This window comes from Macaca thibetana, chromosome 11 (assembly GCF_024542745.1).
Source record: "Macaca thibetana thibetana isolate TM-01 chromosome 11, ASM2454274v1, whole genome shotgun sequence".
Lineage (NCBI taxonomy): Eukaryota > Metazoa > Chordata > Mammalia > Primates > Cercopithecidae > Macaca > Macaca thibetana.
In genome coordinates, this window is record NC_065588.1 from 27,414,075 (window position 1) to 27,428,652 (window position 14,578).

The window sequence follows — 14,578 nt, forward strand, 5'->3', positions numbered from 1 at the left end:
TGGCTCTTACGTTGTTAAAACATTGGTCTGATTTCTTTCAGGGGGTGGTTTTCATTTGAAAAGGAACAGCAAACAAAATAACACAGCAATTTAAAAATTAAAATTAAGAAATAAAAAAGGAATTGGTACAACTGAGAAATGCTTGCAACTCTCTCCTGAAGCTGTTCAGTGATGCAGAAGCTTTGAATGTTTTGAATGAATGGGAACATTAAAATTTGAGTTTATATTTGAAATTTATATTTTACATACTCACTTAAACTCAGTCTATTTTTCAAGTTTATTGTGTGTGCAAGTGTCTGGTTGGTCTGTCTGCCTCACTCTCTCTCTCTCATTCCTATTCAAAGTTTACTTTTAAGAAAATGAAAAGCAAGTGTTCAGAGCTGCCCAAGCTTTGTATAGGTTTATGTGTGCGGGCTGCTTCCCAAGCTTGCTTCTCGCCTTCTCTTTGCCAGGGTGTCCCCGCCTCTCACCACTCATCCTTTTCCTGCCTTATCCATTCATCAGTTGTTCTCTGGTCACACCAAACCTTCACTTTTTAGCTCCAAATATGCATTTTGGGCATACTGATGTTTTGAATCAGGCGTTGTCTCCCTTAAAACAGGCAAGGAAAGAGTAAAAGGGAGTGGGCATCTTCCTTAAAGCTAGAACATTCATTTTGTCTCTCTCATTTGTATGAGTTTGAAGGAGTACTTCCTTTACCTTAAATAAGACTTGAAGATAATTTAGCTAGGAGTTGTGTAGTCCTGCTTTTTGGTTTTGATATGGGCCTTTCTAGTCACCACTGGAAAAGCTATTTGAGAAGACAGTGATAGTTTGAGCCTACGTAAATATGCCCAGGTAGGTATAAGCCACCAAAAAATGGTTGCTCTAAAAGTCCACGTGTAAGATATGACTGGAAAACTTCTTCAAAATTCTCTTTATTATTCTTCTCATTTGTCTTGAGTTTTGTTCCATGACATCCAGCTTTTTTTTTTTTTTTTTTTTTTTTGCTGTTCTTTGTAATCCTCCACTAAACCGGAACTAAGAGTTTGGTTTATAGGAAACAAAATTTGAGTACTGAGGTACCTGAAAAACCACCTCTGAGTGCTGAAAAGTGCAACTTGATTCCCCTTTCCCCCCGCCCCTAAACGTCCAGCACTCTCCCAGGTTCACTCTTAAATGTTTTCTCTCTGATTATAAAATGGTGGTTTTCCTATTATTGAAAATTTGGAAAATTCAAAGTGTGATAAAAGACAAAATTTAAATCATCCATAATTTCACACTGTTTGTTTGTCACAATTTAACTTCCTCTCCTGTGTTTGTATAGTTGAGTTCACATTGTACTTGAAAATACAACTTTGTATCTTGCTTATTTACTTAACATTATTTTCCATGTTAAAATTTGCAGGGAAAATTTTCTTCAGTGCTGTGGTGTTTTATACTATCATCATTCCATCAATCATTTCATTTAATTTTAAACATTTGGTTTAAGTTGTTTGCTATTTTAAATAATGCTTTCATTTTAAAAAAAATCATTGCAGGAATTTTGGTTATTTCCATAGGATAGACTCCTAAAGTTGGAATTATGTCAAAAAATAAAAAATATCTCTGTGGTTCTTGGTATAAATTACCATATTCCCTGTTAGAAAGGGTCACATCTCTGCCAGCTAACACAAATGCATAGGGTGGACAGAAAGGTACCTCCTAACAGACTAGACCTCACTAAGGGGGTGTTTTCCCCTTGTATTGTGACTACTTTCATATAGGGAACATATTGCATAATTTTAAAGTTTCTTTGTCTTCGCTTTACTGGTAAAATTGAACATTTTTCATGTGTTTTAAACTATTCCTATTTATTGTCAAACAGTGTTATTTATCCATTTATTAGGGTCTTTATTGTCTCCTTACAACTTTAATATCAAAAAAAGCTATGAGCTTACTTGATAAATATATATGTATTTTAAATATATGCTTTTAGATATACTTTGTTTTTTGTTTGTTTGTTTGTTTGTTTGTTTCTGAGATGGACTCTCACTCTGTCTCCCAGGCTGGAGTGCAGTAGTGCGTGCTATATCTTTGCTCATTGCAACCTCCGCCTCCCAGACTCAAGCGATTCTCCTGCCTCAGCCTCCCGAGTAGCTGGGACTACGGACGCATGCCATCACACCTGGCTAATTTTTGTTTTGCATTTTTAGTAGAGACAGTGTTTTGCCATGTTGCCCAGGCTGGTCTCAAACTCCTGACCTCAAGAGATCCACTTGTCTCAGCCTCTCAGAGTGCTGGGATTAGAGGCGTGAGCCACTGCATCTGGGCGCTTTTAGATATACTTATAACTGACATTGTTATTTTACAGTGTTTTTCTCCAAATTATTTTTTAAATCGTGTTTGATACGCAGTATGTACATATGTATATTATAAATTTTTGTAGAATGAAATGTAGCACAAGTTTTCATTGTGATGATTTCCTTTTAAGAAAGCTCATTCCTTCTGAAGGTCCAGTAATCTATGTTTTCCTCTAATTTTTTTGAAGTTCAATTTTTTAAACTTTAATTTTTTCCCCTCCTTCCTTCATTCTTTCCTTTAATTTTTATGTTTGTCCTTTTGAACCATTTGCAATTTATTTTGCATTCTGGAATGAAATGAATGCCTGACTTGATTTTTTTCCCCAAATGGATACCCAGTTGTTCCAATACTATTAATTGAATGTCTTCTCTTCTCCTCTTCCCATAATCTATGATTACGTTGCCTCATTAGAAGCCAAGACTTTTTGGCCGGGCGCGGTGGCTCAAGCCTGTAATCCCAGCACTTTGGGAGGCCGAGGCGGGTGGATCACGAGGTCCGGAGATCGAGACTATCCTGGCTAACATGGTGAAACCCCGTCTCTACTAAAAAAAATACAAAAAACTAGCCGGGCATGGTGGCGGGCGCCTGTAGTCTCAGCTACTTGGGAGGCTGAGGCAGGAGAATGGTGTGAACCCGGGAGGCGGAGCTTGCAGTGAGCCGAGATCACGCCACTGCACTCCAGCCTGGGAGACACAGCGAGACTCCGTCTCAAAAAAAAAAAAAAAAAAAAAAAAAGAAGCCAAGACTTTTTAAAATCAAAGTTTGGTTTTGTTTTGTTTGAGACAGAGTCTCACTCTGTCACCCAGGCAGGAGCGTAGTGGCGTGATCTTGGCTCACTGCAACCTCTGCCTCCTGGGTTCAAGTGATTCTTGTGCCTCAGCCTCCCGAGTAGCTGGGACTACAGGTGTGCACCACCATGCCCAGCTAATTTTTCTGTATTTTTAGTAGAGATGAGGTTTCGCCATGTTGACCAGGCTGGTCTCGAACTCCTGACCTCAAGTGAACCACCTACCTCAGCCTCCCAAAGTGGTAGGCTTACAGACATGAGCCACTGCGTGCAGCCAAGATTATTCTTACATATTTTATGAATGTTGTACTCCATCTCCTCCTCCTTGCTACTTTTGTGAACAGGATTATTTTTCCATTTCTAAATTTATGTCTTTAAAATTAACATTTTAAAGCATACATTTATTTTAAACTTTAAATTCCCCTATTTAAAAAAATCATTCATCTTACTTTTTACTGACCCATATTCTTTATAACAAAAGTGAAAAATATAGAAGAAAACTCATGATATTGGGTTACTGGATGTATTGATAGATGGACGCATGGCTCAGCTGCCAAGGCAAAGGGAAGGATAGATCCTTCTGGGTGTACTAGCTATCATCTCACTCATCCAAACCCACAATTTAGAGCCATAGTTTAAACCTGCTGGCCCCAGATTCTCTAGATCACTGTAATATCTGTCTGTCCCCACAGCATGCTCTCATGCTCTCCAAAAGTTTCCCTAGGCTACTTAATTCTCATCTTTATAAATTCTATAAATTTCCCTCTACATTTTATTTACTTATTTATTTTTTTGAGACGGAGTCTCGCTCTGTCGCCCAGGCTGGAGTGCTGTGGCCGGATCTCAGCTCACTGCAAGCTCCGCCTCCCGGGTTCACGCCATTCTCCTGCCTCAGCCTCCCGAGTAGCTGGGACTACAGGCGCCCGCCACCTCGCCCGGCTAGTTTTTTGTATTTTTTAGTAGAGACGGGGTTTCACGGTGTTAGCCAGGATGGTCTCGATCTCCTGACCTTGTGATCCGCCCGTCTCGGCCTCCCAAAGTGCTGGGATTACAGGCTTGAGCCACCGCGCCCGGCCCTCCCTCTACATTTTTTATAATGAAATATGAATAACATAAATATATATCATTATATATATATATTTATAATTTTGTTTTTTCCCAGTTGTTTTCATTTTGTCTTACCTCTGAATATTTCCTCCTTTACATATAATGTTGACATACTCACTCTGGTCCCCCCTCACCTTCATTACCCGTCATCTCCCTCCCCCCTGCCATTTACTCCCCCTTCTTGCAAATTGTAGCTTTTTTTTCTCTCTTTTATGTCAATCAAGGTAAGTACTTTTCTGTATGTGCTCATGTGTGTGCCAGTAATAGAAACTGATTTAAAATTCTTTTAGGGATGCCCCGACTATCTAAAAGTTGGCATTGATTTTTTTTCCCCATTGTGGTGCTAGATTATAAATATTTGAAGTTATATGGCATTTCTGCTGAGGTAATTTTTTAAAGTTAACTATGACTTGATTCAGCTGAACATTTTCTTGCAGACAAAATCTAATGCACTACTAGATAGGCATATAGCAATAGAACAATTACATTTTGTAAATATTACAAGAATAGACTGCTTCTTAATGTTTTTGAGAAAGACCGGGTGATACGTTAAACATTAAGATCGGTAAATAGAATTTTAAATAAAATTGCTGCTTTGGTAAATTTACGTTGTAGTTTAATTGTTTACATTTGGTTTACAAACACTTTCCCTTCTCATTGCAAGTTAAAAAAAAAAAAGTTCAGAGGAATTTTTAGTAATTATTTGGACCAATAAACTCAGGTATTCTGCCATGAACAACATTACTATAGCCAAATAAGCTTTCAGGTACTCAACCACTGAACCATATTTTTGTGCATAGGAAAACTGTATATTTCTAAAACAATTTTGAAAATAAGAATGCTAATGTTGAGTTCAGCACCACTGTGCCATCATCACCAACCTTCTGATTCACAGAAGGAGCAAAGACAAGTGTGTCTGTTTATGAAATGCGTTCCTCTAGTCTAATGATCAGGGCATATGCCACATGGAAACGGCCACGTTAAATAAAAACAAAAGCTATTAACAGCAGACACAGTAAAGAGATTATTAATCAATTGGTGTGTGTTGCCTCATGAGAATCACTCTTTTGTGAGAGAAAGCGTTAGCTCTTCCCTGGAACACTTCTACCTCTAGTTCTACCCTAAGTCACTACTAACTTCTAGTAAGGCTTCTAACAAGAGTTCTTTTTTTACTTTAAATATTTCTTTTTGATACATTTCTCTCCCCTCTCCATTAAAAGCAATCTAATTTGTCAAAGAAGTAGGCTAAGATCAGAAGAGAGAGGGAATATCTATTAGAGATTAAATTTACAAACTAACTTACAATGGCAGCAGCCCAAGGCAGGAGGGATGAGCAGGAAGATTGAGCAGGGAAGGGAAGAAAATAATAATTTTTGAGCATTAATATGTGCCAGGAGATACTTTAAAAATATTTTCCTCTTTTTTATTGGTTTATCAAACACATGACATATCTCAGTCCTTTTACAAGTACTTTTAGAGTTCTTTTAAGTCTTATATTACCGTAATAAGCATGCACACAAGTTGGCTATTATTATATTTATTTAACAGGAAACTGACACACAGAAAATTTAAAGTTTAATTTGCCTAAAGTCACAGAGCTACTGAATGGCTGGACCAAAATTCAGATCCAGGCAATCTGGCCTTTCATCCTGAGCTCTGCCACCATCAAAGTGTCATATCAACCCTATAAGGCTGGCATTTATGATCTCCACTTTAGAAATGTGGATCCTGAGACAGGATCAGCCTTAAACTAACTTTTTTTTTTTTTTTTGAGACGAAGTCTCGCTCTGTCGCCCAGGCTGGAGTGCAGTGGCGCGATCTCGGCTCACTGCAAGCTCCGCCTCCCGGGTTCACGCCATTCTCCCGCCTCAGCCTCCGAGTAGCTGGGACTACAGGCGCCCGCCACCTCGCCCGGCTAGTTTTTTGTATTTTTAGTAGAGATGGGGTTTCACCATGTTAGCCAGGATGGTCTCGATCTCCTGACCTCGTGATCCACCTGCCTCGGCCTCCCAAAGTGCTAGGATTACAGGCTTGAGCCACCGCGCCCTGCCAAACTAACTTTCTTAAACTAGCCTTAAACTAGCTTTTCTTATAGTTTCTGTCCTTACTGATGTCCTTTCTGTCCTTACATCATTTACCCAGTCATCCAAATCTGAAACTTAGAGATAATTAGAGATTTTAGTCTTTCCAGCTGACTGAGGCTTCTCTTCATCACTTCTGCTACTATCTTAATTAGGCCCTCACTATTTGGTAATCTCAAATGTGCTGTAAAGGAAGCAGGTGGGTAATAAAATGTGGGTAATAAAAAGTGAATGAGTCTGGACACGCGGGCATGGAGAGTTGGTGGACGGGTAGGATGTTGTATTGTAAGGGGCCGGCTGCAGCTCTGCTCCAGCTGTCTCTTTGCAGGCAGGAAAGAGAGCTCATTGTGGACAGATCAGACTTTTCAGGAGAAACCAGAAACCTGGATTTTCATGTGAAACCTTCTAACCTTCTACTTTCTAGATTGTAGTACAGGCCTTACAAAGTAAGTCTGCAGGCTACCAGGTTGTAATCCCTGACTATTCATTATTAAGGCCTCCTGAGCAGATTTACTTCCTCTAGTCTGATCTGGACTTCCAGCCTTTTGGCCATCTTCCCTGTACCAGCATAATCTATCCGAAGTGCAAATCAGATAGGATTTGAGGGCTGGTTGCGAGAATTAAATGCTTCTAAGAATGTAATATTCTTAGAAGAATTATTGGTACTTGGGTAAACACTCAACAAATGTTCTGTAATGGCTGTAAGGTTTTCACTAAATTAAAAGCCTTGAGTGATTCCCATTTATGCTCAGGATAAGTTTTTAACATGACAGAAAAGGTCTTTATTTCTACCTTCGTCTTCTGCCATTCAACCAAATATACTCAGTCTATCTGTATGTTTAAGTGTGTCAGTCTATTTCATGCCTTACAGCTCTTCCTCCTCTGAGTACACCTGACTGGTGAACTCCTACTATAGCCCCTTCCCCTCCAAGGTTCAGTTCAGGCATCACCTCCTCTATTAAACCTTTGATTACCCTTCGTCTTGAAGCACTGATTTCTCCCTACTTTGTGTCTCCATAAGATCATGAACTCCCTAAGGGCTGGAACTGTGTTTTATCAGTCTTCTTGTTCTCAGCACTTCATACAGGCGTCATAGTATATATCTGCAATAAATGTTGGTTGAAAATAATACAATTAGTAAAAGTTAATGCTGGGATTTGAACCTTCACCTGACTATGAATTTCTTGCTTTTTAGACTGTGCCTCAGAGAGGAAAGAAGCTGTGGCTGCCCTTTCATTAGGGACTCAGTTTATACAGTGTCCAATCTAAGGACTTAATTGTAGCCTAGGGCATTATGATTGCAACGAGTGAATTTAGGAGAATTTTTATACTACAGGGCACTATAGTAGCATTAAGGATACTCCCTCTGAAATGCATTATGTGAAAACTAAGGTGAAATCACCAGTTAAATAATTTGTTTTACAGCCAGGTAAAGCAGTTCTATTTTCTTCCTTTAGAAGTTTGATGGTAAATGGTTGGAGATACCACATCTATTTATAAATGGCCTGAGTGCCAGATTTGTTATCTCCTTTCCCCCAGGCTTGATAAACTAAAGAATGTTGGACTTAACTATTGGTAGTGTCTCCCTTAATGAATAGAGCAGTCTGGAGAAAACACAAGTGAACAGGAAATTCAAGGGCACCTTGTGTTGTTTTTATCAGTCCAGGAATTCTAGACTTGCAAATTGTATCCTGTTCTTTTTCTGGCCAAAGCAAGGGCTTTAATAAAACAAAAAGAACAGTGTTAAATCCATTAAAGGAATACATTTGCAATACAATAAGTGCCAGTCATCTAGACCATTCTTTGTAATAATTTGATCACGTCTTAGTTTTGTATAATTTAAATTTTTAGAAGTCTGTGTCTGGTAAGAAGGAAATAAATTTTTCTTGTTTTTAAAACTAATCTTTGCAAAGATACTGTATAATCATGAGTAAGGGTGGAATTTTTGTTTTTTCTGCAAATGTATTTCTTAAGTAACATTTATTTCTGAAGACTAATAGAATACCAAATGATTCTGTATTTCTTAACCCAAATGAAATTATTATATATGAAACACACATATAATTTAAAATCTATAACATTAGAGTTGAGTTACCATCACTTACAGACTGCCTACTGTGTGCTCAGCACTTTGCCAGGTACTATGATGCTTTCATTACAAAGATAAATAGATGGAGATTTTGCTCTTATTTGGTTTTTAAACAAGGCATACACGTATGTATAACTGCAATGGAAAGAACATCGTAATCATGATAAATTATATAGTGTCTAAAAGTAGTATTTCATTACTTGACATCCACTTCTGATTTTAGAGTAAAACTCATTACACCTTTTTGTGATGGAAGAAACCACATCTTCTGTTTACCTTCTTTTTTGAAGACCTCAGGTTCATAAATATTTATGTAAAATGACCTCATATGTATTTCTATACTGTTGGGTGTTTTGTTTTTTTAGCCTGGGTCTCGCTCTGTTACCCAGGCTGGAGTCCAGTGGCTATGCATAGGCGTCACCATAGTGCACCACAGCCTTGAACTCCCGGGCTCAGATGACCCTCCGGTCTCAGCCTCCCAAGTAGCTGGGGCTACAGACATGTGCCACCATGCCTGGCCCTATTTTTATACTGTTAAATGCAGATAATTTCTGTTGTTTGGAATTGTTTTGAATTCCCTAACACTTCTTTATGTTTCACAAAAATTTCCTCAAAAGTTTTGCTCAATAATGTTCCTCAAAAGTTTTGTCCACCTCTGGCCCCCCAATTTGGCTTCCTTCTGGGAAGGCCTGGTCGGTAGCAGACCATCTCCTACAGCCACTTTCCAGTGGGCATAGGCGCCCTAGGCAAGATAGCCATCAGCCTTGTGTGTTTTAGATTCCACCTTATCCTGATGCTATTAAACATTTAAATTGAATAACAGTTCTCTTTGTTTTGATGCCATGCTCGCCAAGCAATCTTCTGAACCTAATTTCTTGTGACTCAGTTTCTTACTGTGTAAATCAATAAACTGCCATTCTGTCTTGTATATCTGTCTTTTGTGAACTTTGTTAGGATAAAGTGGCTTCCAGAATTTGATTGCCTTGAGACACTGGCAGCTGAGGGCCAGACCTTGCCACTTGGCAGACTGAGCAGGGCAGCCTGCTCGACAAGGCCCCTTGGCAGTCAGCTCCCTCCAAGGCCACACCCCAAGTTCAACATACATCTTTCTCTCCAACTTCTGCAAGCGTAACTGTGAACAGCATAATTCTGTGAGTGATGTGTTATTTCTTTGCTTTTTTCAAGAGGAATTATAAAAGGTTTTTTATGTTTTTCACCATTCATTTTTTGAAAGGACTATATAAGGCCTTGGACAACTAGAGTTGGGTCTTGACCTTTTGTAAAGGCAAACTTATAAAGTGGCAAACCACTTTATAAATTTTTATTAGCTACAGATCTTCTGGACATTTTCTCTGTTCATTAATATCTGCTTGCTAGAACAAATATAAGGCAAGTCAGAAATCATTCTACAATCGTAGGGTGTTGCTCTTTAATGGAACTTTTAAGGTTCCCCCCCAAATATTTGTTGAAAAAGTAACAGGCAGTTGAAGAAAAGTATCCATGAACTTCAATTTTATATGCCTAGGGAAGGTTCACTGGAATACTACTGCAAATTGTATACCTGTCCTCCTTTTGAGGATTCAGGATGCATGTTAGCATATTAAAGAAGCTGGGAAGGCTGGGCAAGGTGGCTCGTGCCTGTAATCCCAGCACTTTGGGAGGCCAAGACAGGCAGATCACTTGAGGTCAGGAGTTTGAGACCAGCCTGGCCAACTTGGTGAAACCCCATATCTACTAAATATACAAACGTTAGCGTGCACCTGTAATCTCAGCTACTCGGGAGGCTGAGGTGGGAGAATCGCTTGAACCCGGGAGGTGGAGGTTGCAGTGAGCGGAGATCGCACCACTGCATTCCAGCCTGGGCGACAGAGTGAAATTGTCAAAAAAAAAAAAAAAAAAAAAAAAAAGGTGCTGGGAAATCTTATAGTAAGAAACGTATTTAACTTTGTGTAGTCTGGGTTTCTTAAATTTACTTAAATTCTTCAATTTCCAGTCCATCTCTCCTCTCCCACCCCAAGCCCCAATTAACAAATGTGATTTGATTTCAGAGATGTTTTCTGTGCACCATCCCTGTTTCACTTTTCCTTCTATGACCTTTCTTTTTCTTTTTTTTTTCAGTTAGAAACAGGGTCTTGCTCCATCACCCAGGCTGCAGTGCAGTGGTGCAATCACAGCTCATTGTAACCTTGAACAAGGGTTCAAGCAGTCTTCCTGCCTCATCCTCCAGAGTAGCTGAGACTACAGGTGTGCACCACCACACGCAGCTAATTTAAAAAAAAAAAACGTAGAGAGGAGGAGATCCCAGGCTAGTCTCAAAGTCTTGGCCTCAAGTGATTTTGGCCTCACAAAGTGCTGGGATTAGAGGCATGAGCCACTGGGCATTCTTTGACCTTTCTGCATCTGATCCTGAAACATAGAACATGAACCCAATGATTCTGAAATTTCCAAAAATGATTTGGCAGCATTGTCTTAGCAATCCAGTAAGAGCAGCTTAATCCTTAAAAATCACTTGGCGGTGATAATTCTTGAGTTTATTTTTCACTATTTATTGTTTTAAAAATAATGCTCATTATTATTAAAGCATTTAGCACAATACAAAGATTAAACTAGGTGCCTAGAATAGTATCTTACATTTGTATAAGCCATTGTGGCTTTCCTGTGTATTATCTCAGATGGCCATAGACTAGGCCTGTGAACCAAGCAGAGCAAATATTTTAAACCCTGTTTCGGGAAAAGTGACTTGAGTTAAGGGTGTTCTGGTGATTTGAATAAGACCATATGATCATTTAGCAACAAGGCTAGGATTAGATCTTTTAATTTCTGACTTCTACCTTCTGTAATTTCTTTTTCCACAGTTGCTTATTAGCCAGTCTTTGTAGAGTACTTTACTATTGGCTAATTCTTTCAACTACTCCTACTGCGCCCCCTCCCTCCCCCCAGTCAATAGGTTGTCTCATTCATTCATTCATGGCTACTCTGAGTCAGATGCAGTGGTGGTGTGGTGTTTTGAGAAATGAATCAGAAAGAGTTCTTACTTGGAGGTGTTCCTGGTTTGGTGGAATAACCGTTAGGGTTGAATTTTTCTTAGGAGTGATAAGCACCGGTACCTGACTACAAATGTTAGAGAATATGCACCCAAAAAATGAGAGATGTGATATCTCTTCCGGTAGAGCATGTTAGAGAAGTCACCACGGTAAGATTTCAGCTCAACTGGGCCATAAGGGATCAGCAGATTCCTGCAGAGACAGTGGTGGATATCACTGGTAGATATAAGTGCTTTAGGGATAGGCCATGCAAGAGCTTGGAGGCATGAAGGAGCTGGGTATGTTGGGAAAAGAATGAGTGGTGAGGAAGAGCATCAGATAAGGATCGAAAAGATTAAAAGCAACAGATAAGGATAGCAAGTTAGAGTCCTGACTCCACATCACACTAGCTGTGTGACTGCTCCAAACTTCAGTTCCCTACTTTGCAGGGCTGTTACGAGGATGAAATGCAATCATGCATGGCAAGTGCCTCTATCTTAAATCCTCAGGAGAAAAAAAAAGGGGAAATCAGTGAAGAAAATATCATAAAGTTCCTGAAATATAACCACACTCAGTGAATGTGAGTTGTTCTTCTTTATCATGTTTAGCTAATTTGACTTGCAGTAAGGCAATGAGGAGCCATGACTGATTCTAAACAAGTGACACGATCAGCTTCTCGTTTAAAGTAGTCAGCAGAGGAACAAATTTATAATGCCAAAATAATCGATGCAGTTTTAGACATAATGATTCTCAGGCTCAAGCAGTACATTGAGGTATAAACGCCTAACAGGACAACAGTAGAACTGGGAGTTTGCCGTAGATACTTGTTTGCTTTCAACCTATACTTGACTTGCTTGACATCTTTTGGTTCATTCCATCAACCCTGGAATCTAGTCCACTTCAGGTCCACATCCAGGACTCTGTATCTTCATATAATTAAAGCAAGATGGATGTTGGGGCATAGGTGGCAGGTTTGGGGAATACTTTTCAACTAAGAATGCTTTGGATGGTCACTCTTGGCAGGCTGTGTCTTTGGACTGATCTGTTATGATCTTCATCTAGATAAGCAAAGCCTCTTTAATGTATGAACTGTTCTAGTCTTTTTATCCAGATGTGGCCACGGTAGGCAAGTCTCTTAGGGTCAGTGCTCACCTGCCGCAGACACCAGAGTTCAGTCTTCCCCCCGTCAAGTGGCCATTTTGCCACACTCCTTATCTAATAGTCCAGATTATCTTCTTTGAACCAGTACTTCAATTGTGTGGCCCAGTGATCTCTAAACGTTGGCACTGGAATGCCTTTAAGCAGACATCCATTGTCCAGTTAAGGCCACAGAGCTTCCCTATTGTTACCTGGCTTCATTCATACATTTCTGTTTCCTTCTTTGTTCCTATAGGCATTTGAGTTTCATTTGAAAATGCAATGGGCTGCACAGTCTGGAGAAGTATATTATACCTTGTTATAGCACTTTTTGGAATGACCCAGAATTCAGAATGAAATGGGGCAGCTATGAGCCCTATCCTAAGGGGCCTGTTTCTAAAAGTAGTTTCCCCCTACAATATATGTAAAAACTGCTTTAGGCTGGTGTTTATATGCATATTTGATACAACACTTCATGTTTCATAGAATTCATAAGGCAGAAGCTACTTCTTACTATTTAACTAAACTGTATTAACTCTTAGGAGACTGACATTTATCAGGGACATAACTATTAGCACTATCTTACAGATTTTATTTAGTAATGAAATGACAAAATAAATGGAACTTTTCTTGTTTTGAATGCTTGTTGAATGTGACCTTTGTATATAAATGTGTCTATATTATATATGAATGCCGCCAGTTCTTCTTTGCTGTCATTAACTCCTGGTTTTGCCACCACAAAATGAATTTCTCTTGCTTTGGAAATAGTGCTTTTCTTTCTTCCCTAGCTTTGTATTATTTATCATGTGAAATACTTGGCTGTGTTAACTGTTAAGGTAGAATTTTTCTTAGTTGAAATTAAACAGTTCCAGAGTTTATTATAAAAGATAGCTTTTTTTCCCCACTGAATAATTTGTTTTTCTATGTTGTTTCAGTTTCTGTTACTATGGCAATGACGGCAGGGACTACAACAACCTTTCCTATGAGCAACCATACCCGGGAAAGAGTGACTGTAGCCAAGCTCACATTGGAGAATTTTTATAGCAACCTAATTTTACAGCATGAAGAGAGAGAAACCAGGTATAGTAAGGGCTAATCAAAACTTTTTTTTTTAGTTAAATAAGCTGTTGTGCTGTGAGTGGAATAGAAACTTGTTTTCCATGAATAATATGAATATTATGGATCCCTGCATGCTGTTTTTAAGTTTCCTGTACTGACAGTGCACATAACACGTGTTTTATTTTCACAGAGTAGTTTCCTGAGGTGCCCCAAGTCTTGTGTATCTATATACCCATATCACATGTCAATTATGTTTTCAACAAACCTTTTCCAAACAGGAAATTATGATATGTTTTTACATTTTCTTTTGAAGGGGCGCCTGGCTGGGTGTGGTGTGGCTCATGCCTATAATCCCAGCACTTTGGGAGGCCGAGGTGGGCAGATCACCTGAGGTTAGGAGTTCAAGACCAGCCTGGCCAACATGGTGAAACCCCCATCTCTACTGAAAATACAAAAAATTAGCCGGGTGTGGTGGCAGGTGCCTGTAATTCCAGCTACTCAGGAGGCTGAGGCAGGAGAATTGCTTGAAGGTTGCAGTGAGCCAAGGCTGCAGTGAGCAAAGATCGTACCACTGCACTCCAGCCTGGGCAACAGAGTGAGACTCAAAAAGGATGCTTTATGAATGACTGACTTTACTCCAAAACCTTTTACAGTGTTGTGTGCATATCGGTGGGAATAGAAGAATAAAAAAAGAATGACATGTTATTTTGCCTTTAGAAAACTTACAGTAAAGGAGATAACACACATAAATATTACATGAAAGGGTGAAGAATATTAAGATAAGTACAAGGAAGGGAGAATGTGCTTTTGTCTAGGCAACTGGGAAAGCTTTGTAAATAGTGGTGGCATTTAAACAGGGCTCTAAAGGAAGAAAACTATTTATATATGCATAAAAGGAAGGAGACAGAGGCAAAAGAGCAGGAGGGAAGGATATTAGAGACAGAAGAAATCACCAGGTCAGGCAGTGACCAAT

The 14,578-nt window shown here is 39.2% G+C and overlaps 1 protein-coding gene across 5 annotated transcripts in view; it reads left to right on the forward strand.

Annotated features, from left to right (window-relative positions):
• STK38L (serine/threonine kinase 38 like) overlaps positions 1-14,578 on the forward strand; it is a 105,864-nt gene that overhangs the window by 65,183 nt on the left and 26,103 nt on the right. For all 5 annotated transcript variants that reach the window (XM_050746720.1, XM_050746716.1, XM_050746717.1 and 2 more), the window contains one exon: positions 13,482-13,626. In XM_050746720.1, the coding sequence (XP_050602677.1) occupies positions 13,493-13,626 (134 nt within the window). In that variant the 5' untranslated portion in view covers positions 13,482-13,492. The remainder of the gene's footprint in view (positions 1-13,481; positions 13,627-14,578) is intronic.